This window comes from Periophthalmus magnuspinnatus, chromosome 3, assembly GCF_009829125.3.
Source record: "Periophthalmus magnuspinnatus isolate fPerMag1 chromosome 3, fPerMag1.2.pri, whole genome shotgun sequence".
NCBI lineage: Eukaryota > Metazoa > Chordata > Actinopteri > Gobiiformes > Gobiidae > Periophthalmus > Periophthalmus magnuspinnatus.
The window spans coordinates 4,471,134-4,498,741 of record NC_047128.1 but is presented as its reverse complement, the minus strand read 5'-3'; the positions used below and the strand labels follow the sequence as shown (position 1 = coordinate 4,498,741).

Here is a 27,608-nt window from a genome sequence, read left to right as displayed (position 1 = left end):
TCTGAAAGAGTAAAAAGCATCAGCATAATATGAACACTACACACTAACATGAACACTACACACTAACATGAACACTACACGCTAACATGAACACTACATGCTAACATGAACACTATACGCTAACATGAACGCTATATGCTGATATAAACACTACATGCTGATAGGAACACTACATGCTAACATGAACACTACACGCTAACATGAACACTACACGCTAACATGAACACTACATACTAACATGAACACTACACGCTAACATGAACACTACACGCTAACATGAACGCTATATGCTGATATAAACACTACATGCTAATATGACCTCTACATGCTAATATGAACTCCACATGCTAATATCAACACTACATGCTAATATGACCTCTACATGCTAATATGACCTCTACATGCTACTACATAATCCCATACATCTTGCTTCATATGTTTGATGTCTTCTGTGTGAGTATAAAATGTAGTAAACATAAAGAAATAAACAAGTGTTGAAAGAGTTGTGTCCAAACTTTAGACTCATGACAGAGGAGTTTATTTCAGTGACGTGTGAATCGAAGGAGCTCATTGGTCAGGCATATTTTTTAACAAAACCACGTCTCTCACCTCAGAGTTGAGTGCTTTGCTCATTGTTTCTGTGTTTTTGAGTCAGCCGTCTTGTCTACAGCGTGGTGTACGTGTGACGGCGGGTGTTGGGGGGAGGGGCCGAGGTGCAGAGTGGCAGCGTGCCCTCGGTCAGTCTGCCCCAGGGCAGTTGTGGCTATAATAGAATCTTACCATCATTATGTAATGAATAACGCGATAAAGAGCCTTACGTGTTTTGAAAGGGGCTGTTTACATCCAACCCATTATTATTATTATTATTATAGTTTTATACTTTTAGTTATCTGTACTTTACTTAAGCACATTTTACAGTGGATACTTTTTACTTTTACTTCAGTACATTTGAGAGCAGTATCTGTACTTTCTACTCCACTACATTAAAAAAAAAAAAAAAAAGACAAATTTTACAGAATTTGGTATATCTTTATCAAAATCACCACATTTGAAACTTTATAAGACCTCAAAATCTGCATGAAATACTTACTTACTTTTGACTCTCAAGAACATTTTTAGTATTTTAATATTTTTTTGCTCTGGTATCTATATTTTTACTTAAGTAACAGAATTGAGTACTTCTTCCACCACAGCGTATTGTGTCTGGTTTATAAGTCCAAACTATAGACTGTGTAAAGAAGTGACTGAGTGAGTGTGACATCACCCACAGCTTCAGCTCCAGATGAAGCTCATCGAGGCTAGAGCAGTTATAGCAGCTTATTTGGAGCAGAGTTCTATATTTGGGATTCCAACTGCGAGTATCATAGCAACCAAAGAGCCAATCAGGAGCGAGGCTGTTGACGGTAACGCCTCTTCCCATCCACACTGCTGGTTTAGCAGGGAGCCTGTGCTTAGCAACACTGTCAATCAAACCTGTTGCTAACATTAGTGGGGAAAGAAGACACCTGATTTGTCTGAGATCTTGATTTACAGACACAATAGTGAAATAAAAACTGTTTTTCAATAGAAAGTGAACTGGAGCCAGGTGATGGAGCTGAACGGTCGCCCTTGATTAATTCCTGTTTGAAGCGCAGCGGCTAGCAGGTTAGCTACGTCCATTTATATAAACAGTCTGTGGTCAGGACTGTAGGCTGAAGTTCATTCATGTTCCTGTTTGTGACACTGGGGGCGCTCTTCACACAGTCACATATTTAGACACTTGGTGCAGTTAATCAGACCCATGTACGAGTGACTTCATGTTTTGGGAGGGATTCGTTTTAGGTTCAGTGCAGTCGACACCTCCAGCTCATAAACACGGCTCTGCAAATGAACTCACTGTGCTTCACTTAAACTACAGGGAAAAACAAAGACACAAAACAGGAAGTTTGAAGCTGCTTTTGGACCAGAAATTTAACTGTGGATTTGAACTAATGAGCCTCATCTGCAACTTATACATACAACAGTGTAGTAATAGTAGTAGTGGTAGTAGTAGTAGTTTTTCAGTGTACTTCAGTGTGAGTTCTCGTCCTCGTCACGGGCCTGTACGTCCTCGTCTCTGTGTCGTCGTTTTATTTTGAAAGAGCCTCATTTCTAAAAACTGGACTCACTGAAGAGAAGAGAGTCTCCGATGAGGTCAGGTCAGAACCAACGAAGTCCAGATGTGCTCCAGACCTCCTCCCACCTCCCTCCATCTCTCCACCTCTCTCCACCTCCCTCCACCTCACCCTTGTCTCACAAACATGTGAGAGAGAGAGGAGGGAGGGACAGGGGAGAGAGCAGAGAGATGAAGAGAGAGGGAGGAGATGAGAAAAGAGGGGGGCAAGGAAGAGAGGGAAGGAGATGAAAAGAAAGGGAGGGAGAGGGGAAAAAAAGAAAGAGTGGGAGATGAGAGGGAGAGAGAAAAGAAGGGACAAGAGGGAGGGAGAGAGAAAGAGAGAGAGGGGGGAGCGTGAGTGAGCAGGACGAAGAGAAAAGAGGGAGGGACAGAGGGGAGATGCTTAGCGAGAGAGGAGAGAGCGAGGGAGGGGAGGAGATGAAGAGTGAGGGAGGGAGAGGGGAGAGAAAGAGAGCGTGGGAGAGGAGAGGGAGAGAAGGAGGGAGAGAGAGCAGAGAGATGAAGAGTTAGGGAGGGATAGAGATGAGGCTGAGTGAGGGGGGAGAAAGAGGGGGACGTGGAGAGTGGAAGGGTGAGAGAGGGAGGGAGGAAGAGAAAAATTAAGCTAGAGGCACAGGGAGAGAGAGAGAGAGAGAGAGAAGAGGGAAAGAAGAAGGAAAGGGAAAGGGGTAAGAGAGGGGAGAGGAAGGAGAGAGAGGGAGGGAGAGAAATAAAGTGAGGGATAGGGAGGAAGAGACGAGGTGGTGAGAGAGAAGGTGGAAAGAGAGAGAAAGAAAGGGGTGAGAAAAGGGGACGAGATGCTTAGAGAGGGAGGAAGAGAAGAGGAAATAAGAGAGAGTGGAAAGAAGGAGGGAGAGAGGGAGATGGTCCGAGAGCGCAAGGAGAGCGAAAGTGAGAGAGAGGAAGGAAGGAGGAAAGAGAGAGAGAGAAAGAGGGAGTGTGAGGGAGAAGAGGGAGAGAGGGAATGGGAGGAGAGAGAAGGGGTGAAAGAAGGAGGGAGAGATGGATAAAGAGAGAGGGAGCGTTAAAGAGGAAGAGAGAGAGGGAGAGGAAAGAGAGAGGTGCCTGCTCCCTTCCTCTTTAAAACCACGCCTGCTTTAATAACAACAGATATAGAATTTCAGCTTTTGCAGCAGGATTTTGTACAGAACAGATCAGAACAGTCGTCAAAACTGGAACTAAAAACAAAAATAAAGAAGGTGAATAACTGAGTGACTCACCTCGTGTCTTCATAAAGCTTTAAAACACAATACAAAACACAAGGATTCATTCCAGTCAAAAAAACAAGTTAAGAACTCTCCAAACACGCTCTGAAATGCATCTGATTTTCAACATGGATTTGAATATGAGCTCATACTGAGTCTCCTCTGGAACGGGAGGGCATCTGGGCTTTAAAATCTGAACAGAAACCACATTTTAAAACAGAAATGGACAATCTTTTGAAATTGTTCAGCTCTAAAATACTGACTTCCGACCGCAAGTATCATAGCAACCGGGTTAATACAAACATTTTAAGAGAGAAGTCACAGTTTTTCAATAGAAAGTGAATTGGAGCCAGAGTCGATGGAGCCGGAAACACTCCCATGATCACTTCCTGTTTGGAACGCAGCGGCTAGCAGGTTAGCTATGTCCATTTATATAAACAGTCTGTGGCGAAGACCAAGGGTTTGCAGCACTTTGGACAAAGCAAAGGGTGGATACTTTAAGGATTTGAAAATAAAATATAAAAAAAGTTGAGTTTAGTATTGAGGGTTTTTTTTACTTTTTTCTCTTTATGACATAATTCCATATATCTTACTTCATATATTTGATGTTTTGTGTGTATATAAAATGCAGAAAGTAGTAAAAATAAAGACAATTCAGTAGTAAAGGTGCTGTATAAACTGTCCAAACTGTAGAACTAGGCCTAGATACAAGATACATCAAAAGTACACGTTCACCAACCCACTTAAAATACTTAGAATATAATTGTACTCAAAGCTTGGTTGCTGTGACCTGGAGGAAGTGATACACCAGTGTATTCTTATTGTCATTAGCTCTATGGGTTGGTTTTGGTTTGTGTGTGAGATCTCAAAACGGCACTTCCTGTGTCACAACCGGAGTTAATATCACCACAGTTTCAAGTTACAAAAGCACATTTGTACTGAGGCGGACTTTAAGGTTAAACCCAGTCTGCAAAGTGTAAAAAAAGGAGAAAATCTGGGAAATCTAAGTAAATCGGATTTACTACAGCGTGTTAGATGTGTTTCTCTCTGTGGGATGATAATGGGCCAAGTTCTATCTTCGTACTCAAGTAAAAGTACAGTTACATAACAAAAAATGCACTGCACACCACTTACAAGTACAACTACTGCTGCCAAAACTTTATTAAGTAAAAGTAAACAGTACACGTGAAAAACACTACTCAGTGTAATAGTTCCTACTTCCTTTTTAATAATTTTTAACAACGTTTAGATCAGTATTTTATGTACAATAAACAGTTTAAAGCTACTAAAGTAATTTTTTTGTGTCTAAATGCTAACGCTAATGCTAATGCTAACTTGAGGCATAAGTATTAAAAGAACACCACAAACTGTAAAACTGTAAATGTATTCTAGATTTTAAAATATCGTATTTTCCGGACAATAAGTCGCACTTTTTCTCATAGTTTTTTCCGAGGGTGCGACTTATACTCAGATGCGGCTTATATCTGAAATATATGCTTTTTTCTTTATTATTTATATATTATATATATTATGCATCTTTTGGCTGGTGCAGCTTATATAAATAAATTTGGTCATCTTTATTTTGATTAATTTGAATTTTTATAAGTTGTTTATTTTATGTTTTGTGATTTTAATAAACGTGACTGTTAGCTTTGAGACACTGCGAGCTAGTTAGCATGCTACTGTGGACCAGAAATTTTTTTTTTTTTCTTTTTGTTACCATCTTCTACAGGTTTTTCTAGTGGGTTTATTAAAGGAGGGATGGAGTAATATTTTTATCTGGCTTTTGAAAACAGTACTATACACAGAGTAAACTGCGAGCGTCCGGAGACTTTTATCAGCTCACACTTATGTTTTTGTAAATGAACTCTTCACCTGTCACTCAGACTGACAGTGTGTAATGTTTCAAATCTTTTTTCTCTTTAAGTTTATAAATCCAGTTTGGTCCAGATCACAAAGCACAGAGCACAGGCCATGTCTCAGATTACACTTCACTGTCTCCATCTCTATTGTTTTTGCACATTTTGCTCGTCTCTCTGTGTCCGTGAGACGCTCTCCTGCCCACAGCTGTCCATAATGTCATTGTTTTGTAATTAGTTGTATGTTTTTAATATTGTGGTGTGACAAACGCGCCAAAGTTCTTCTGGTGGTTTATTTCCTGAACACAAGAGCTACTGTAGGACGTAAACCACGCCAAAACAAGAGCAAAACAAGAGCAAAACAACAGAAGTCTCAATTCAGCAGAGCCTCTGTCCCAAACTGACAAGTAACTGACCTTGGCTGTGTCCAAATGTCCAAACTATTCCCTACAGGGGGCAGTATTGAGGTGCCACACGCATGACTCTTTTAAATAAGTGTATAGGCCCTATACACTTATTTAAGAGTCATGGGTGTGGCACCTCAATACCCTATACTATAGGGTGTCGCTGCTCAGAGCTGTCTCGAGTTGGACTTGTGGCCACTCATTGGTACTACAACGGAAAAAAAAAACTCCTGCCCACAAAGGATTTTTCTCATAGAGCGAAATGTGATCACAAACTGACAGGGACTGACAGGCACCTACAGTTTTCACAAAAGTCCAGTTTTTTGGTGATTTTTACCTATTTTCAGATCCTAAACTTTTTCTCAACCCCAAATCTGTCTGTTGCCTTAAAAAACTCTTTTTAATTGTTAGCTTTGGCTACACTCTGTGTCTCTAGCTAAATGACATGAACGAGCATGTGAGCGATGTGAACAAGTCCAACTGTCACGAATAAGCCACAGCCGAAGTAAAATTTCCCACAATGCACCTTGAAAAGTAGTGAGCGTGATATTAAAATTTAGACTCACGATTATTGTGGTCAAAATAATCACGATTAACGATATTATCACGATAATTATTAACCTTTTAACGTTTCGTCTCTTTTTTGCATTTCTTTTTTTTTCTTCTTCTTTTCGATTTCAGGCATAATAAACTTCTGACAGTGCCAACTTTCTTCCTCAGTGCTACACACACTTTTAGCTTCTGTTCGACACCAATGTTGGCCAATAAGGTGGGGGTTGTGGGTTACTGGAGCCCTAGACAGCGAATCAGTGCTACAGATGACTGAAAGTTTACGCCTCACGCTCTCCCCTTTGTGGAGCCAATTACATTACACACATTTAGTGACGTTTTCCCCTTACAGCGAATGAGCAGCAGAACATGGCGACATATCACATGCCATGGTTTTCCGTAAACAGACGTACCCCAAAGAAAATGTGTATTCCTCAATGTAGCCGCCATTTTGTTGAAATGGGACAGCTCTTGTCGCGCCGGAAGTGACACAAGTCTCTGTCCACAAACACTTAGAACGATGCAATTAAGGCACTTTGGCGCTTTGGGACACAGCCGAAGCCGAGTGGATGCAGAAATCTGTGCATAATAGTGCATTCTATGCACTGTTGTTTTGCCTTTTAAACATGACGAAACGGACAAAACAAATGGAGTATGCAATCGAGGACACCGTGGATGTTTGTACAAGTTAAACTAGATGCATCTCTGACCTGGAGCGGTTTGTGGCAAAGAGTGAAAATGGCTGTGACCTCAGGAGTAGAGGACCTTATTTTTTGATGGTTTTTATGCTGTTCTCGATCGGTAAGCGTGGTTTATTCTGCTATTGACTTAATTGTAGGTAAAATATACCGTGTATAATCGTTAGTTTTGCTTCTGTGCACATAGTGAGCATTCGGACCATGCACTCTGGCACATTTGTATTCAGCTGTATGAATTAGACTTAATTTTTCTATTGTTTAAAAGGTGTTGTTTTGTTCTGCAGTTTGCATTATTGTAGGTAAAAATATAAGATGTGCCACATTAGCATCTCATCTGTGTGTACAAGTGAGGCTCTGGCACATTCCTGTGGAGAGTTACAGATCAGACTTTGTTTATTGTTGATATCTGGCAGAATATAGTTCAGACAGAGATAAGCACAGAAGCTACAAGTGTCATTGCTATGACAGAGGCCCCCCTCATGGGCAAACACCAGAACTAACATCTAAACGTTGTATTGAAACTGCAAACATAAGGCAGTCTGGTGCTGTAAAGGCGATTATAATCGTCAGTTTTATTTTTACAATTATTCTCTATATTTTTGTCTGTAAAACCCCTCACCACACACTTTATACACTTTTCTCACACAGACATTAACATTTTCTCACATTTCTCTCTCGTTTAAACACTCTCAAAGTTCAAACCTTCGTAGGCGCCTTTGTCGGTGCAGAACGTTTCATCGACATTGTGGGTTTTGTCGGGGAGAAAACAAATTGCAAACATACAGCAGTTCAGAGTCACACTGCGATCCAACGTTTATGTAAATTTGTCTGAACACATTCTGTACTGTACAGGAGACACGGCACGGAGGAGACTGATGGACAATGGTCTACAGTCCAACAGCTAATCAGGACGCACAACACAATGGTACAACAGCCAATCAGGACGCACAACACAATGGTCTACAGTCCAACAGCCAATCAGGACGCACAACACAATGGTCTACAGTCCAACAGCCAATCAGGACGCACAACACAATGGTCTACAGTCCAACAGCCAATCAGGACGCACAACACAATGGTCTACAGTCCCTTATCCAATCAGGATGCAGAACACAATGCACGTTTATACACTGGAAAAAAGCACACAAAATTCCGCAAAAAAATCCACGAAACAGCCAGACCGCGAAAGGTGAACCGCGATATAGTGACAGAAAACTGTAAACCGTTGCTCTGTAAAGTTGCTAGCATTAGCCGCTTTAGCTCGAGCAGTTAACTGAGTGAGAATTTCCACATCACAGACAAAAAAAAAAGTATAATCCAGGCCATTTATGTGAGGATCCAGCTTGACAAACACATGTATAGTTATTATTAGTCCATAAAAACTTGTTCCAGTTCCAATGAGGCTTCGCTAAAGAGTGTGGCGCTGTGTAGTGAGTGAGGGGTCAGGGGCTGGGGGAGACATTCAAACACAGCCCCAGCTTGTCAGCATAGCAACCAAGTGTCACGTCGCCCAGAACTGATCCACAGTAAATGAAACATTCAAATCTGTAACGGGATAAAATCAAGTTTGAAATTTCAGTATCGTGACAACAACGACGCAACGATATCCAGTTTAAATCCAAAACAGCCGCTCAACTATAATAAGTGTTTTCATGCAGAGCTGATGCGGCCCCTTTAACACAGAAAATAGAGAAAAACATTGTGATGACCTCCCACCTCAAACACTGCATCCTGTGGAAATGAGTCCAACCAAAGCAAAACGCTGGAAAGACACCTGCGGAAAAGAGACTCCACCACTGCAGAAAATATGAGACTCCACCGCTCCAGAATGGAAATATGAGGTTTCAAACAGCTGATGTTTCACTGCATAATGTTTGACTTTATGAAATCGACCACAGACTGTGTAAAGAAGTGGACTGAGTGAATGCGACGCCACCCACAGCGTTCAGCTCCAAATGAAGCTCATCGAGGCTAGCAGTTATTTTTAATGTTCATATGTTGATTTACAGACACAATAGTAAAAAAAAACAAAACAGGATCATATAGAGCGGGTTAATACGAACATTTATGACCAAAATGATGAGTCTGAGTCACAGTTTTTCAATAGAAAGTGAATTGGAGCCAGAGTCGATGGAGCCAGAATCGCGCCCATGATCACTTCCTGTTTGAAACACGGCAGCTAGCAGGTTAGCTATGTCCATTTATATATTTAGTCTATGATATCGCCGCATGAATTCACAAAGTTTTAAATGTTTCGAAATAATCTGACAGACTGAACTTTCACTTTTTGAATGAGTTGGGTTTTCTTTTTCGATGCGCTTGGCCCGTTTCATCCCTTAACGTAAAACATGCGCAGGAGGCTAACGCTACAGCGACATAACGACTTGAATCACTGATAATATTATAAATGTTGTTTGTAGAGATGGATCGATATGTTTTTGTTTTGTTTTTTTCATGACCGATGTCGATTCTAATTGTTCAGAATCCAAAGGAAGCTCTGCTGATATTTTTCAGGTCGATATTTTGAGCCGATTTTGATTATTTTCCTCAAATTATCTCATTTGAATTTACTACTAACGCAACCACGACCTTTGCCTAGGTTCCAGAACACGCACATCTTTAATACTTTACACAGATGTGTAAGTCTCAAGTGATACTCCCTGTTTTTAAATGGAAATGATTGACAGGTGGATTAGCCAATCAGGGCCATGTGTGGTCGTTTCGCTCATATTCTCTATTCAAACTGAGGGTTGTTTTCTGATTTATGTTCTAATGTTCACACACAGACCTAGAGTTGTGCCATGTTTAACACACAAACCCGGCTCTTCCCTCAAACTGAAAACACTCTGTTCCACCTTGTGATGTCATCATGTGGTAATACAGGATGTGCTCCACTGTGTTTTTAAACTCCACACGCCTTCATTTCTTGAATCATTTGAATCATTTCCATCCTGGAAATCCTTGCAAATCTCTACTGAACTAAAGGTAAAAGGAGCTGTTAACTTGAAAACTACCACTTGATGACATCACAAGGTGGAACAGAGCATTTTGATCTTTGGAGATGTAACAGACTAATAATAAAGTGTGACTCAAACATGTGTGAATGAAACAAAACACAACTGCAGGTCTGTTTTTGATGCACTAACAACGTTCTAACATGGCGTAAACCTCAGAAGAGTCAGTTCTGTGTGACATAGAACATTTCACCTCTTTAATGTGTTTATATAACTTACTTTTTATAGCTTTAATGTGTTTTATGTGGCTTACGTTGCGTTTCAGATGAATATTCATGTTAGCGCCTGTGCTGATGTTGAGTACAGGTTTACTCAGAGCTTTGTTCCTTTATGAAGACGTACAGTTTCAGTTCCTATGTGTTATTTTCAACTTCTCTATTTACTGTGCGTTGCCTTTTATGGCCAAAGAGCAGTGTCATGTGTACTATAGTCTATGTTCCAGTTTAGACTCATTTCTCTGCTCATTTCAGATTTTGCAAAAAAAAAAAAAACACCTTTACCCGGTGTTTTCTAGTTTTGTAATTTAAAGTTCAAGTTTATAATTTGACTTCATATGTGGACACAGGCAGCAGGTATGACATTGTGTAAGAGCTATGTTACCAGCAACAGAGGTGGAAGAAGTACTAGTTTTGTTACTTAAGTAAAAGTACAGATACTGGAGCAAAAAAATACTCAAGTAAAATTTAAAAAGTAAAAGTACCTGTTTAAAAATGTACATAAAGAGAAAAATTAAAAGTATTTCGTGTGGATTTTGGGGTGTTATGAGGCATCAGATGTGGTGATTTTGATAAAGATTTGTGCTGGAATATTTGTATATATTTTTACTATAAACATGTTAAAAATAAACTCTCAGCCTTTTCAGCAGGTCTCATGCAATAAAAAATACTTTTACTTTTCAGTAAAAAAATGTAGTGGAGTAGAAATATGGAATAACTACTCATTTTTTTGACAAAACAAAGAAGTGACGACTTTGAGGATTTGAATACAGAGTATACTGTAAATGTATATTTTTAAAAGTGCATATATCTTCATGTATTTAATGTCTTCTGTGTTTATATAAAATGTAGAATAAAAAAAATACAAATAAATAATACAATTAAGACATTGAATGAGAGGGTGTGTCCAAACTTTTGACTGTTAGTTTTTGAATGCTAACTTTAGCATTTAGCATCTTATCCCCCGACCACGAGTATCATAGCAACCAAAGAGCCAATCAGAAGCGGAGCGGTGATGGGATTTAGAGAAACAGCAGTGATGACATAATCCCGAGCTGTACAGTCAAATGCGTCCAGTTTTCCCATAAAAATGAAATCTATTTTAACCCTTTAGCCTTATTTTATTTGAACATTACCTCGTGTTACACTGAGAAGTCAAATGTGTGAACAGTGATGGGAATAACACTGTGAAAATGTATTCAATCACAGAATATTGAATTAGAATGTGTTTTGTAACTTATTCTCTTACATGGGCCAGAGTACTGTGTTCTGAATACTCTGAATACTTTGAGTTGTTTTATATTATAGTGTAAAAAACATGAGATATACTAACAAACAGCTTTATTTTTGTTCCCTGCTTTGTTCTGTATTAAAGTGCTCATATTACGTAGTTTTCTGATCTGTTCTGTTGTTGTTTCCTCGTCACAAACAGACCTGGAGTTGTGTTTTTTGTTTCATTCACACATGTTTAACACACAAACAAACCCGCATATTTAGGCTGAGTTCTTCTCTCACACTGAAAACACTCTGTTCTACCTTGTGATGTCATCATGTGGTGATACAGGAAGTGCTCCACTGTGTTTTTAAACTCCACACACCTTCATTTTTACAATCATTTGAATCATTTCAGCTGTAGAATTGCCAATCTTCTTCTGAACTAAAGGTAAAAGGAGGAGGAGTTAAATTGAAAACTACCACTTGATGATATCACAAGGTGGAACAGAGCATTTTGAGGTTTGGAAATGTAGACAGACTAATAATAAAGTGTTACTCAAACATGTGCAAATGAAACAAAACACAACTCCAGGTCTGTTTTTGAGCATGTACCAACATTATAACACAACTTGAAGCTCACGAGAGTCCATTTTGTCTCATATAGCCCTATGTATGAACTCTTTACTCTTTTACTATGTGTATTGTGAATCTCTAAACTGAAAGTGTGATGTGACGTGTGACTTCCTTCCTTTATGTCTCTGTAGAAAGAGGACCCGACCCCGAACACCAGACCCGGGTTCCAGGGAAAGTCCGGCTGGGTGAAGAAGGCCCACGGTCGAGTCCTGTCCAGCTACAAAGAGCGTTACATCAGCGTGGGCAGGACCGAGATCATGGTTTACGAGAACGAGGTACTGCCGGCGGGTACTACGCAGTGACATCATGCTGGGGGAGGCGGGAAAGAGAGAGAGTTCTGCATGTATCTCTACGGTGGAATGTCCAGCTGTTACCATGGTGACACAATGCGCACATTAGCGAACACGGCCGAGTAAAAAGTTTTAATATTGTCTGAAAAGTCGAGAAAAATTGATTTAAACAGCACGTTGTCAGGGGCCTGCGATCGATACGAGTCGTCAAGTTCTTTTTGGTCAGATTGTGTTAAAGTAAAGTCGAGATTGAGCTAGCTAGAGGCACTGCTCTGTCTGAGGATCTGTTACTCCAGTTAGACATGAATTTGAAACGGTTTAAAAACAGCATTTGCGTCGCAGGGCTTCACAAAAACAACATAAAGTTAGAAAATCAAACAATATATATCATCTGTGTCTAAAATCAGTTGAAGCTGCAGAAGCATAGTCTCAAAGGGCCCATATGACGATGTTTTCTGATCTATGTTTAAACTAAAAATGAATTAAGAGACAAATATACCGGTAAGTCTATGTTTCAAATAGGGCCTTATAAAACAAATATGGACTTTTTGACTTTTTGAATTAAATTTAAAGATGTGATTGCATAGATGTGCTTGTTTTTGGGTAAACATATCGCCAATGAAACAAAATATTAAGCATCTGTTACATTTATTCTGTGTATTTTCCATTGACTTATTTTTTAAAAGTTAGTCTGAAACGCTTCCAATGAACAAAGAAATGGTTTGAACTTCCCTAATAGTTCTGTTGAAATTCACACTAAAGAGTTAATATTTTGTTTATAGTTTTAACATCTCCGTTTCTTTCAGGACCAGAAGAATTGCCTGGAGCGAGTGGATCTGGAAAACTACGACAAATGCCACGAAATGAAAAGTGGTTTTAAGAGAAAGCACAGACTGGTCCTGCTACGATCCCCCAAAGCCACAAACAAGGTAAACGACAACTCATTGATAAGCGGATGTAAAGAACAGGAACATGCTCAGGACATAACATAAATGTCTCAAACTTAAAAATAAGAATAAAATTAGCTGACATCTGAGACTAACCCACAGACTGTGTAAAGAAGCAGACTAAGTGAGTGTGACGTCGCCTACAGCGTTTGGCTCCAGTCAAATGAAGCTAATCGAGGCTAGCAGTTACAGCGGCTAATTTGGTGCCATGTTCCATATTTGGAATTCTGACCACGTGTATCATAGCAACCAAAGAGCCAATCCAGAGTGAGGCTGTTGAAGGTAACGCCTCTTCTCACCCACACCGCTGGCTGTTGGCTGTTGTGTGTTGGTTGTTGTCTGTTGGTTGTTGGTTGATGGCTGTTGGCTGTTGGTTGGTGGTTGTTGTGTGTTGGTTGTTGTCTGTTGGTTGTTGGTTGATGGCTGTTGGCTGTTGGTTGGTGGTTGTTGACGTTTGGCTGTTGGTGGTTGGCTGTTGGTTTGTGGTTGTTGACGTTTGGCTGTTGGTGGTTGGCTGTTGGTTGGTGGTTGTTGACGTTTGGCTGTTGGCTGTAGGTTGTTGGCTGTTTATTGGGTGTTTGTAGTTGGCTATTGGTTGTTGTCTGTTGTCTGTTGGTTGTTGTCGGCTGTTGGTTGTTGTCTGTTGGCAGTTGGCTGTTGGTTGTTGCTGTCAATTGTTGCCTGTCAGTTGTTGTCTGTTTGTTGTTGTCTGTTGGTTGTTGGCTGTTAGTTGTTGGCTGTTTGTTGTTGTCTGTTGGTTGTTGTCTGGTCGCTGTTGGATGTTGTCTGTTGGCAGTTTGTTGTTATCTGTTGACTGTTCGCTGTTGACTGTTTTCTGTTTGTTGCTGTCTGTTGTCTGTTTGTTGCTGTCTGTTGTCTGTTAGCTTTTGACTGTTGGCTCTTGGCCATTGGTTGAGGTGATGACTGGCTTCCTGTTTGTGGTGAAGCCTGTGGGGTTTATATAGAGCAGTGTGGTGGTCAGTGGGTTTAGTAGCAGAGAAACAGCACGATATGAGGAAGTTTGAGTTTTATATCATTCATGTACCTTTATTTGTACAAGGAGAGGCATCAAATATATGACGCAAGATATATGGAATTATGTAGTTAAAAAAGGTAAATAGCTCAACTAATTTTTGTTTGTATCTTACGCTCTAGATTGGCTCTTTGGTTGCTATGATACTCGTGGTCGGAAATCCAAATATGAAACTCTGCTCCAAATTAGCCGCTATAACTGCTAGCCTCGATGAGCTTCATTTGACTAGAGCCAAACGCTGAGGGTGACGTCACACTCACTTAATCCACTTCTTTATGCTTCTGTGTATATATAAAATGTAGAAAGTAGTAAAAATAAAGAAAAACATACACTGAATAAAGGGTGTAACCAGCGTCTGAGCCTTTTCCATGAAGATTTTGATGAATATTTCCATTTCCTTGCATAAACCTTTTGAGTTCTCACACAGTTACCTCTCTCTCCAGTACAGCTGCCAAATCTCATTAGCAGTTTTTGGTCTGAACTTCTTAAACGAGCCCCGAGTTGTGAATGAACTTCTTGGCCGTATCCTGGGGTCTCCATGGAAACGGCCTCTTTAGCAGGGCCCAACCAAAACAACACACTTTCATTACAGCCGGGTTTTAGATGACATCACTGCATTGTATTAGGCCTGTATATGTAATTTAACTCAGGGCAGAGGACAAAAGTATGGAAAATCAGATCCTAATTGATACTAAAACTCATATCAAAACTGGATACTCATTTTCCGCAGGTATCAATACTAAAAAAGTCCTTTTCCAGCAAGTATAAGACATATAGACTAGTATATGTCCATGAACCACTATGAACCTACTGTACACTGATGGATTACACAGTGTAGGAGCCATTTTGACTGCCTGTGCACCTCCAGCCTCTAGGGGGCGCTGTGGTTTAGAGGCTGGAGGTGCACAAAGGCTACATGGGAATATAACAGAAAGTGCTACAATTTAATGTTGAAAATCACATTCTATCAGGTACAGAAAGAGTGTTTTTTATTATCATTGTAATATGAGAATCAGGTATAAAGTATTGAGTCTATTCCTTAGTATTGATGAATAACATTTTGAAAGTAATAGCCAACATCTGTGTATTTTTCTTGATATTTTGGGTAGTCCTGGTTTATTGTGTGGTTGATCTCAGTTTTGTTGTTCAAAACATAACAATGTGTTTGTCAAATGAAAAAGATATATATATTTTTTGCCCGTCCTTGTCATACTTTTGTTTCACTGAGAATAAAAACATGGCGTATCTTTTTCATAGTTCTGAAACAAAGAGATAAGAATATTTTTAGCACACTGTTTATACTTTGCAGCTGTTGTCATTCTCGACATTCTCTGGGGGTGTGATGCTAACTGCATGCACTGTTCTGTCTGAAGACTTTAATCTGAGCTTTTTTTTTTTTTTTTTTTACCACAATCTGACCATAAAGAGTTGACTTAAGTACAACAGGTGAGCTGATTTTTGCTGTTAAACAAGTCCCTCACAAGCTAGCTAGCATTAACATTAGCATTAGCATTAGCATTAGCCAACTCCTAAACAGGACCATGAACGCTCAGATTGATCACAGGAAAATGAAAATTAGCTCTTTAAATCACTTTCAGAAAATCCTTAAACTTTTTTGTCTGTGTTTGCTAATGTCTGCGTTTGCTAATGTCTGCATTGCGTCACCATGGTAACTGCTGGACATTCAGCGATAGACATGCATGTAGAACACCCCCAGTGTGATGTCACTGCAGAGTATCAATACAGAACTGAACAGGACTTAAGCTCTTCCTCATACAAGTTAAAGGCGCACTGTGTAACATTTCTGGTGGAGAGTCATCCATGGAGAGAAGCAGGTCACACCCGCCGGGCCAAGTTACGGTCACAGTCAGAAGAATGTGGCAGTAAAAATCCCTCTTAGTGAATAAATTACAAATGAATTACATACTGTGGAAACTTCCAGGCAAAGAGATAAAATCTCTATGGAAACGATCAGCTTGCAGACCCTAAACCAGAAAAGTTACACAGTGCACCATTAGTTTTTTCAGGACTCCAGGCCTTGACACGCTCAAAACACTCAACATCTCATTACATTTGTGGAAAATCGTCGCCAGCTGCTCGTAAATCTGTTTACAGCATTTTATACCTTCATCTTTTTCTCCTTTATGAAGCGAAGGACAATTTGTTTTGTGCTGCAAGTTTTGTGCTGCCCTTTAGATGTTTTTCTCACCTGTTTTTTGCCAGTAAAGGCCAGAAATTGTTTACATATTTAGTCTGCAAGATTAATTTATGTAATTAAGCTCTTTCCATTATTTTGTTTGTCCAAAATCAGGTCGAAAATCAGGTAGTAATCGAAACTAGATACTAATTTTTCGAGTCTATTCCTTAGTATAGAAATCGAGTTTGTAATTGTAGTATCATGACACTGGTCCAAAATATGAAGTTTATTTTGTACTTTTGTCCAACTCTTCTGATTAGACTAATGGCACGACTTGTTCAGTGTTTCTTTAAATAATAATCTTTTTAAAATAATAATAAGTTTTTTTGCTGTAGGTCCATGATATGAAGTTCCAGGCTCCGTCGGCCGAGGAGAAGGAAGCCTGGATCAAAGCTCTGTGTGACGGCATCAACCGAGCCAAGAACAAAATATTTGACGAGGTAAGAAATGTGTTTAAATGGTTTTACAACATGTCCATTAATGTAGAACTGTATGGAGCAAACAGCCGGGTTAAGTCAGTGTGTTTGTGTCTCTGTAGTTATAATCAGACACCTGTGGATCATTACGTTATAATTTGCACATTTTAAATCACAATATTCATCTAATACGACTTAATAAAAGAAACAAGTCCAATGGGAGCCGATAACGTCGTAAACATCATCACAACAAAGAGCCGTGTAGCTGTCGGTGCCTCCTATGGACAGATGCACATCACACTAGAGCAACACATTTTTGTTTATTTGTACCAAAACGACAATGCGACGCTGCCGAATCCTACGAGTATCAACGATTAAGAAAATAAAAGTGTAGAAGGAAGTGCGTACGTCAAAATGGGCGTGTCACAGTGGGCGTGTCACAGTGGGCGTGTCACAGTGGGCGTGTCACAGTGGAGGTTAAACGGGGGTGGATCGACAAAATGGCGTCTTGAAGATAGTGGATTAAAGATTAAACTCAAACATGAATCACTCCAAATACAACTTCAGAGGCTCAATGAGAAGAAACGACTAGAAAATTTAGTTTAAAAGCTCTAAAAAGAACAGTTTGAACAGGTCTAAACCTTCGTATTATTGATTTTTTTTAACATATTAGAAAGGTTCTGTAATCAATTTGTCTTATTTTAAAGGTGTGTTTGTGTGCTCAGTATTGGGCAGTAATGCCCTAGGTTCGGTTAAATATAAGAACATTTTTTTAAACTAATGATCTCCAACAAGGACTGTGCAATATCAGATCAAAATCAAAACTAAATTTGTCATAGTTATGAAACAGCAAAGGCTCCAAATATTATAAAACAAAACAAACAAAATGTCTTTTATAGAAGAAATTGAATTGATCCTGTTTAGACAGCGTTGGATCAAGTACTACATTTTGTTACTGAAATAAAAGTACAGATATAGAGATAAAAAGTTACTCAAGTAGATTTTTTGCTTTTAAGTAGATTTAACTGCCAAAACCAACAAACACGTGTGTTTTTTCCATTGTTACTCCTCCTCACATTGCTCTCTCAGCTCTTGTTCCTCTCACATGTTCGACAGATCACAGTGGACCAGAGCAGTAACTTGGAGCACGTGACCCGATCCAGACCCAAAGGGAACAGAACCCGCCGCCCCCCGACTCGCATCCACATGAAAGAGGTCTGTGTTTAAAGCTGTACTGTGCAGCTTTACTGGTGAAGGGTCTGCCACCAACGTGTTACGTTTGCTTGGGATGTTCTGCGTGTTTGTGTTTACAGGTTTACAGGTGTCCCGGTTCTGATCGGGTTTTTGAGTGTCCTGGTTTCATTTGTGCCCATGTAAACGCAGTATTCTGATCCTGGATAAGCCAGTATCCCGGGAAAAAACGGGATTCTCTCACTGATATTCCGATCGTATCCATGACACTGTGCCATGTAGACGCAGTATTCTGATTTGTCTTCACTGGCTCAAACCAACTCTACCAGAACTTTTAAAAACAATATGATTTTATTGACCTTATTCTGCCCCGCCCACTTTTCCCGTAGATGCGACGCACTTTCTTTGTAGTGGCGTTTCCGGTTAAGTGGGAAATCCCGTTCCTTTCAATGGAGAATTTGGTAAAAGTTTAGCTTGTTTTTGTGTAGACTCTGCACCTGACAGGGCGACAGGTGCGTCAGAGGGGAGACACTTTACTGAAAGGTTTTAAGACGACTCCTACAGACTGTCTCACTCTTGAGTCACTTTTATTAATACGTTTTGGTCCCTTGCCCTTTCCGTTCCCCTTATACAAGTTAAGGGACCGCCCCTTTAAGCGTAATCAACCAGTCACAACGGTAAAAACATACATTCACAATTAGACCCCAGTGTAACCAGAATATTGTACATAATTCACTTTACAGTGATTTTTATGAGGTAAAACGCATGGACAATGACTAAAAAAATGTAAAAATTATCAACATACTAAAAAAGTAACAGTTGTATACCATTTTTTAGCATTTTTTTAGCACCAGACATTTTTTAGCAAAATAAGTGGCAGCTCCAAGAATTTGCTGCTAAAATATGAAATATAGTGTTGTTTTGGGGTCAAATGTTCAATCTTTATGTGCAACAACAACTCAGCACTGCCCCCTTTTCTCTGGGAGGTGTTAAAACAGCTCTGTAGTTGATATAAAACTTATTTACCGCTAAGATCCGCCATATGCAAAATCATACAACCTGATTAGCCACGGCAGCGTCCACGGCAACTTCCAGAATAAGGTGAAAATAAACAAAATAAAATACTATTTCAAAGCAACCACATTTTGACGCTTTTATTTTGAAGTAGATCTTGTTCCTTTGTTATTAGAAACTGGCTTAAAAGTCTTTAGTTGGCAGGTTACCAAATTGTTTAGCTCCTCACCGTATTTGTGCCGTGGTTGCCATAGCGACCCCTGGAAATACCCAGGATGCTCTGATCGCATGACGTGTACAGGGACATGAAGATAATGTTTTCTCTGAGCTCATGGAAATGTATGCACATAAATAAAATAATTAGACATAAATTATAAATGATATAAAATAAAAATCATAAAATTAACATTAAAAAAGAAAAAGGACAGTCATGCGCAGCTGAACACTAGAGTTCGTGTTTTGGTTAAAAAACAGCTGTGTGACTTCTGCTTGTTGAAATACCCGAAAGTAGAAGTAAAACTGAAGCTGAAAGATCATATACGTGATATATTTAAGATTTTGTTCTGAAAAAAAAACACATTAAAAAAAAAAAAAAAAGTCTCATTATAGTACACCAAAATAAATAGCCTAAAGAACAACTCAGCATCTTTTATATGAAACAGGTTTTACACGAATAAATGATATGTGTGCTTAAATTTAAAAAAAAGTTAAGTACTGTATTTTCTGGACTATAAGTCGTTCCTGAGTACAAGTTGCACCAGCCAAAAAATGTATTATAATGAAGGAAAAAAAAAAAACATTTCATAAAAATCGCATCTGAGTACAAGTCACACCCCAGGCCAAACTATGAAAAAAAAAGTCCAATTTATAGTCCGGAAAAATACGGCATATATAACTGTCGTAACGGCTAGCGCGGGTGCGGACCAAGGTGTGCAGACTCGGGGCAGATTTACAGTGTTTATTAACAAAACGGTGAAATTCAGTTTTTAATAGTTCATTTAACACACACACACGGGGAGCAGGGAGAGGGAGGCAGACCAGACGCGAGTAGTGCAGAGCAGGGACGGGAAACCAGGACCAGAACAAGGACAGGGTCAGGACGAAACCAGGGCAAGCCAAGCAGGGATGTCCAGACAGCCAGGGCCGGAGCACGACGGGACCAGGGACAGGGCCACGGAAGACCCAGCAGGAGTAATCCAGAGAGCAGGAGACAGGGCAGGAGACAGGAAGCAAGCCGGAGACCAAGATGGGACAGGAGGCAAGGCAGAGGGGTGGACTGTACCGGAGCTGGAGCGCAGAGGCAGGAGCAGGAACGAGCGAGAGCAGGAATCTGGAAGGTGGCAAAACTCCAATCAGTAACAGGCAGACAGGTAACAAAAATGCAAAAACTAAGCTGGAGCATTCACATTGACACACAGACGGTCTGGCTCCAAGTGTCTTCTGCCGAGCCCTCAAATACTCGGCAGCAGGTGGAGGTAATTGCGCTGATGCGCTCCAGGTGCACGCGGGAGGAGTCAGGAACTCCGCCCAGCTCCAAGCAGACAGGTAGGGGAGGGGGAGAGAGCACAGGAGGACAGATAATGCAGGCCCCATGACAATAACATGTACACTTAAAAAAAAAAAAAAAAAAAAAAAAAAAAAAAATCTATGTATACTTCAATAAAAAAAATTACAACACTTAAATAAAAAAAAAAATTATAATGCATATACAAAAAAAAAAGTATACTTAAAAAAAAGTATACTTAAAAAAAGTATACTTAAAGAAAATTATAAGATAATACATGTACACTTAAATAAATATATATGTATACTTCAATAAAAAATATGTACACTTAAATAAAAAAAATAATAATATGTGTACTTAAATCAAAACAATTATATGTATACTTAAATTTTTTTTTTAATTATAATGCATATACTAAAAAATATTTGTATACTATAAAAATATGTATACTTAAAAAAATATATCATATGTATACTTAAAAAATATGTATACTTAATGAAAATTATAATATATATAACTTGTATGATTAAATGACTTGTCGTTCCTCAGGTTGCAGACGTTTCCTCTGACGGGATCCTGCGTCTGGACCTGGATCTTGAAAACGCTGTGATGCCCAATGGGACGCAGTCGTCTTCTTCTTCTGCTGTGGATGGAGCTCAGAACCTTAAAGCATCAACCCCCTCGCCGTCCTCCAGTGAAACGACTGCAGACAAACCGCTGTCCGCCATCACAGAGGAAGAAGACCAGGATCATAAACCGACTAAAGCCCTCACACCTCCAACGCCCCCCCAGACCGCCACCGAGGATGGGACAGGGGGGGAGGAGCCAGAGAAGGTGAGTGTCAAATTAAACTAAAAGGGGAGGAGCCAGAGAAGGTTAGGGGCAAAATGAAACTAAAAGGGGAGGAGCCAGAGAAAGTGAGTGTCAAAACGAAAACAAAATGGCTACAAATGAATCCTCCAAGTATCACCGAGAAAACAAAGAGAGAGAGGGATATAGAGGTAGAGAGAGAGTGGAGGAGAGGAGAAAAGAAGGGGAGAGAGACAAAGATATAGAGGTAGAGAGAGCATGGAGGAGAGGAGAAAAGAAGGGGAGAGAGAGAAAGATACAGAGGTAGAGAGAGCGTGGGAGAGAGGAGAAAAGAAGGGGAGAGAGAGAGGGATACAGAGGTAGAGAGAGCGTGGGAGAGAGGAGAAAAGAAGGGGAGAGAGAAAGATATAGAGGTAGAGAGAGCGTGGAAGAGAGGAGAAAAGAATGGGAGAGAGAGAAAGATACAGAGGTAGAGAGAGTGTGGGAGAGAGGAGAAAAGAAGGGGAGAGAGAGAGGGATACAGAAGTAGAGAGAGCGTAGGAGAGAGGAGAAAAGAAGGGGAGAGAGAGAAAGATATAGAGGTAGAGAGAGCGTGGGAGAGAGGAGAAAAGAAGGGGAGAGAGAGAAAGATATAGAGGTAGAGAGCGTGGGAGAGAGGAGAAAAGAAGGGGAGAGAGAAAGATACAGAGGTAAAGAGAGTGTGGGAGAGAGGAGAAAAGAAGGGGAGAGAGAGAGGGATATAGAGGTAGAGACAGTGTGGGAGAGAGGAGAAAAGAAGGGGAGAGAGAGAAAGATATAGAGGTAGAGAGAGTGTGGGAGAGAGGAGAAAAGAAGGGGAGAGAGAAAGATATAGAGGTAGAGAGGGCATGGGAGAGAGGAGAAAAGAAGGGGAGAGAGAGAAAGATATAGAGGTAGAGAGCGTGGGAGAGAGGAGAAAAGAAGGGGAGAGAGAGAGGGATACAGAAGTAGAGAGAGTGTGGGAGAGAGGAGAAAAGAAGGGGGGAGAGAGAGAGGGATATAGAGGTAGAGACAGCGTGGGAGAGAGGAGAAAAGAAGGGGAGAGAGAGAAAGATATAGAGGTAGAGAGAGTGTGGGAGAGAGGAGAAAAGAAGGGGAGAAAGATATAGAGGTAGAGAGAGCGTGAAAGAGAGGAGAAAAGAATGGGAGAGAAAGAAAGATACAGAGGTAGAGAGAGTGTGGGAGAGAGGAGAAAAGAAGGGGAGAGAGAGGGGGATACAGAGGTAGAGAGAGCATGGGAGAGAGGAGAAAAGAAGGGGAGAGAGAGAAAGATACAGAGGTAGAGAGAGCGTGGGAGAGAGGAGAAAAGAAGGGGAGAGAGAGAGAGGGATATAGAGGTAGAGAGAGTGGGAGAGAGGAGAAAAGAAGGGGAGAGAGAGAAAGATATAGAGGTGTAGAGAGCATGGGAGAGAGGAGAAAAGAAGGGGAGAGAGAGGGATATAGAGGTAGAGACAGCGTGGGAGAGAGGAGAAAAGAAGGGGAGAGAGAGAGGGACATATAGGTAGAGAGAGCGTGGGAGAGGGGAGAAAAGAGAGAGACAATGAGATATAGAGGAAGAGAGGAGAAACGAGGCGGAGATAGAGGCGTGATATAGAGGAGGTGAGGAGAAAAGAGGGTAGAGAGAGTGAGATAGAGAGGTGGAGAGAGAAGGGGAGATGGAGTGAGATACAGAGATAGAAAGGAGAAAAGAGGAGGAGAAAAGAGGGAAGAAAGAGTGAGATGTGGAGGATCAGAGGAGAAAAGAGGGAGAAAGAATAGAGGTAGAAAGACTGGGGAGAGAGGAGAAAAGAGGGGGAGAGAGAGATGTACAGGTAGACAGAGGAGAAAATAGGGGGAGGCAGAGGTGAGATATAGTGGAGTTGAGGAGAAAAGAGGGTAGAGAGAATAAGATATAGAGGTAGAGAAACCAGAAAAGAGGGGAGAGAGAGTGAGATATAGAGGTAGAGAAAGAGTGGAGGAGTGGAGAAAAGAGGGGGAGAGAGGATATAGTGGTAAATAGAGAATGGGGAAGAGAGGAGAAAAGAGAAAAGAGAGATATATAGAGGTAAAGAGAGGAGAAAAGAAGGGGAGACAGTGAGATATAGAGGAGATGAGGAAAAAAGAGGAGTAGAGTTAGATAGAGGTGGAGAGAGGAGAAAAGTGGGGGAGACAGAGATATAGGAGAGAGGAGAAATGGGGGGAGAGAGCATGAAAATATAGATGGAGAGGAGGAGAGAGGAGAAAAGAGGTAGAGAAAGATAGGTATAGCGGTGGAAAGAGGAAAAGATGGTGAGGGTGAGAAATAGAGGTAGAGAGAAGAGAGGAGAAAAGAGGGGAGAGAGAGTGAGATATAGAGGTAGAGAGAGAGTGGAGGAGAGAGGGGAAAGAGTGAGATATAGAGGTGGAGAGAGGAGAAAAGAGGGGGAGAAAGCGTGAAATAAGACAGAGAGGAGGAGAAGAGGAGAAGAGGGACAGAAAGAATGATGCATAGAGATAGAGTGGAGGAGAGAGGAGATTAAGAAAATAGATCTGGAGAAGGAAGTGCGTACGTCACAGTGGGCATGTCACAGTGGGCGTGTCACAGTGGGCGTGTCACAGTGGAGGTTAAACAGGAGCAGATCAGCAAAATGGCGTCTTGAAAATAGTGGATTAAAGATTAAACTCAAACGTGAATCAGTCCAAACACAACTTCAGAGGCTCAATGAGAAGAAACAACTAGAACATGGTTAAAGTCTGAAAAGTCAGTTTTGCAGAATAGCTCTGATTCAAACTAAACTAATCCAAATGTGTTTTTTCAGACTGTGAAGCCACCAGCATCTCCATCTAAAGATGAAGAGCAGAGTGACACGAAAATGACCAAAACCCCTGAAACGAGTCCAGATCCCAAGAAGAAAATGCCCCCAATGCCTCCAAACAAACCATTACTGTCAATAATCGTTCCCCGAGACCCATCCCCAACCCCGACCCCACCTAAGACCCCAGCACACCCTCCCACTCCCCCAAGCAAAACGAAGAAACCCAGCACATCTACTGAAACCAACCAGGAAGCGAGTCCAAATGAGGAGAAAAAGGACACGGAGAAAGATAACGAATCCCAAGACGTCGCCCCAACGCTTGAAATTAGTCAAAAACTGTCACTTAAACCAGAGCACCTCCCGAAATCAGACGCGAATGTCGAAGCAGACGAGTCAAAGGCGCATATCCCGGTCGTCGTAGTGTCTCTCAACGACTCCCAGAGCGTTAACCTGAGTCCGCTGCTCGGACATAGACAAGGGGACGATAACGGTAAGAAGGCGGAGGAGAAATCGGTAGATAGTGGTCAACATTCAGACGACAACAGTGAGGATTCTACTTCTGAAGACGCTTTGCAAATGAGGGATAGCAACAGCGGTTTGGATGAGCTGGACAGCAAAGGCAGCACCGGAGCAGTGTCCGTCGGTTTGAAACAACAAATATGTCCGTCGAAGGGGTTTATGACCTGGAATACGAAACCGCCGACCCCGATTAAACCCGAGGCGAAAGTGCGATCGTTCTCAAGCGGGAATCTCCTGTACGATTCTTGCGACGACATCGGAGGAGGTAAGAGGTTGGAAAACAAGGAAACGGATGTGAAGAAATTGGAAAACGAGGTTGCTATGGAGATGGAGGATACGAGCAAGCTACTGAGCAGAGCGTCGCAAGCACAGACTCTCCCGAAAGGAGGCAAAAACCCGGAAAAGCTGCTGGCCGAAGCGTTGGAGAAACTGAAGAAGGCAGATCATGTGCTCAGAGAGGTCAAGAAGCTTAAACTGGCGAGAGACGAGACCCATAGGAAGAGCTGGTGATAATATTAAGACACTTTGAAGCAGATCGGGTCGGTGGTACAAGAAAAACTCGCCAATGTGTTTGTCCGTCCGATGATCTCCATGGCAACTGAGCAGCGATTCGAAAATGCTACGGAAGCTTTTTCTGATGCAAAACAGGCTATGGAAGACAGCAGCACTTAATATGGATAAAACTAGTGTTTCGTTTGAACTGTATCTGAGGAGACAGACCTACAAATTCAGTTAAAGCTACAGTATGTAACTTTTTCGCCAAAAATTAGCTAAAGTAAAAGCAGATTTTTACATTTTTTGTGTTTATTGCCACTGAAAGAAATTAAAAAACGCATCTCCTCAAACAAAACCTGCTTGTTTCCATGGGTTTGAACTTGCACCGTATGGTACAGAATCGGTTTCCATGGAGAAAATTCTGAAGTAGTGTTTTAACTGTGTATTTCCATGGAATCATGCAGGTGATGGGCCACCTCCAGAAAGTTACACACTGTATCTTTAAAACTGAATTGAGAATAGAGTTTGGCTGTGTTAAAGGTCCTGTATGACGCTGTTTTCTGATCTTTTCTAATGTTGTTTCCTCATCAGAAACAGACCTGAAGGTGTGTTTTTCTCCGTTCCACCTTGTGATGTCATTATGTGGTAGACCAGGAAGTGCTCCACTGTGTTTTTAAACTCCATACACCTTCACTAGAATCATTTGGATCATTTCAGACCCGGAATTGCCACTTATCTCTACTAAACTAAAGGTAAAAGGAGCTGTTAACTTGAAAACTACCACTTGATGACATCACAAGGTGGAACAGAGCATTTTGACACAACTCCAGGTCTGTTTTTGGTGCACTAACAACATTAGAACATGACTTAAAGCCCATAAGAGTCCATTTTGTGTCATACAGGACCTTTAAGGTACTAGAGGGCATTGAGCAATTAAAAACTTAATATTAGCAATACAAAGTTATTAGCGTCAGACGTAAATGACTGGAATTTTTTTTAGGCTTTTTACATGTGGACTTGTTAGCATGGCCTTAATGTAGCTTTAATACTGTTTATTCTTTTATAGCAACATGACTCTGCTACTGCAAGTCCAACTAGGCTCATCTGGTCTGATCATTTATTTTAATTCAGCCTTTTTCCAGACAAAGGTTGAGTTTGTTTTCATCCCTGACAGTTTGGAGCTCACTAGCGCCTCACAGTGGTCACGTGATGTTACTGCGATGTGTAGGTAGGAAGACGACGCCAAAACCTGTTTAAATCAGCTGAACGGACAAGCCATAGCAATAGACTGTATATATAAATGGACATAGCTAACCTGCTTTCCAAACAGTAAGTGATCATAGATGCGCTTCTGGTTTCAGTTCGCTTTCTATTGAAAAACTGTCCCCTCTCTCTGTAACTGCTACTGTCAGACTCGTCATTTTGGTGTTAAATGTTCGTATTAATCCGCTCTACATGATCCTGGGGTTTTTATTTCACTATTGTGTCTGTAAATCAAGATATGAACATTAATAACAGACAAATCAGGCGCCTTCTTTCCAAGGTCACTCCCACTAGCGTTAGCCACACCATGGATTGATCACGTTGCTACGCTCCCGCTCCCTGCTATACCAGCGATGTGGGCGGGAAGGGACGTTACCTTCAACAGCCTTGCTCCTGATTGGCTCTTTGGTTGCTATGATACTCACGATTGTCTCCAAATGAGCCGCTATAACTGCTAGCCTCAATGAGCTTAATTTGGAGCTGAAGCTGTGGTTGACATCACAATCACTTTGTCACGTCTTTTTCACAGTCCGTGGGTCGCAGTAACATCATGTGACCACTCTGAGGTGATAGTGAGCCATCCAAACTGTCAGGGATGGAAATAAACTAAACCTTGGTCTGGAAATCGACTGTATTAACATAAATGTGCTACTGCAGGTTTGTCAGATATTAATAATGAAGTAATGTAACTAAAAGAGCTAATGGTGAAACAGTTTGTTTTACAGTGAGATGTTTGAGGGATTCTGCTGGTTCTGCACATTGACGTCTTTGGCCACTATTTTAGCTTTTTTTTACTGCAATGAGTTAATGTTTCATGTTTACCGACTTAGCTCAGGATTTGAAATGAAATAAAGAACGAATCATGTGAATAACAGAGGGAACGATTAGATTAGTGACAAAACTGTTGGATATTGTTTCGTATTATAATAAATGGCTAAATAACAATGTGGAAACTCAAATGTAATTTTTTTTTCTAAATAAACAAAATGCTTCTAATGTCATTAAATGTACAATTATCGTCTAACTGTTTTTGTAACTAACTGCATTTTGTATCTTTCATACAAATCTTGTATCGCCCAAATAAACATGGGGAATCTGTGACGTGTTCTCAGTTTATTGTGGAAAAAAAATAGATCTGGATTCTATTAAATAAAGGTTTACTATGATAAGTGTTTAGCTGAAGTGACCGC

The 27,608-nt window shown here is 40.7% G+C and overlaps 1 protein-coding gene across 1 annotated transcript in view; it reads left to right on the top strand.

Moving 5' to 3' along the window:
* The window catches only part of plekho2 (pleckstrin homology domain containing, family O member 2), a 35,455-nt gene extending 7,938 nt beyond the window's left edge, over positions 1–27,517 (top strand). Inside the window, exons 2-7 of the mRNA XM_033986033.2 lie at positions 12,079–12,222; positions 13,044–13,166; positions 16,750–16,854; positions 17,947–18,045; positions 21,089–21,373; positions 24,145–27,517. Coding sequence (XP_033841924.1) covers positions 12,079–12,222; positions 13,044–13,166; positions 16,750–16,854; positions 17,947–18,045; positions 21,089–21,373; positions 24,145–25,170 — 1,782 coding nt within the window. The 3' untranslated portion in view covers positions 25,171–27,517. The remainder of the gene's footprint in view (positions 1–12,078; positions 12,223–13,043; positions 13,167–16,749; positions 16,855–17,946; positions 18,046–21,088; positions 21,374–24,144) is intronic.
* Positions 27,518–27,608: the final 91 nt, after the last annotated feature.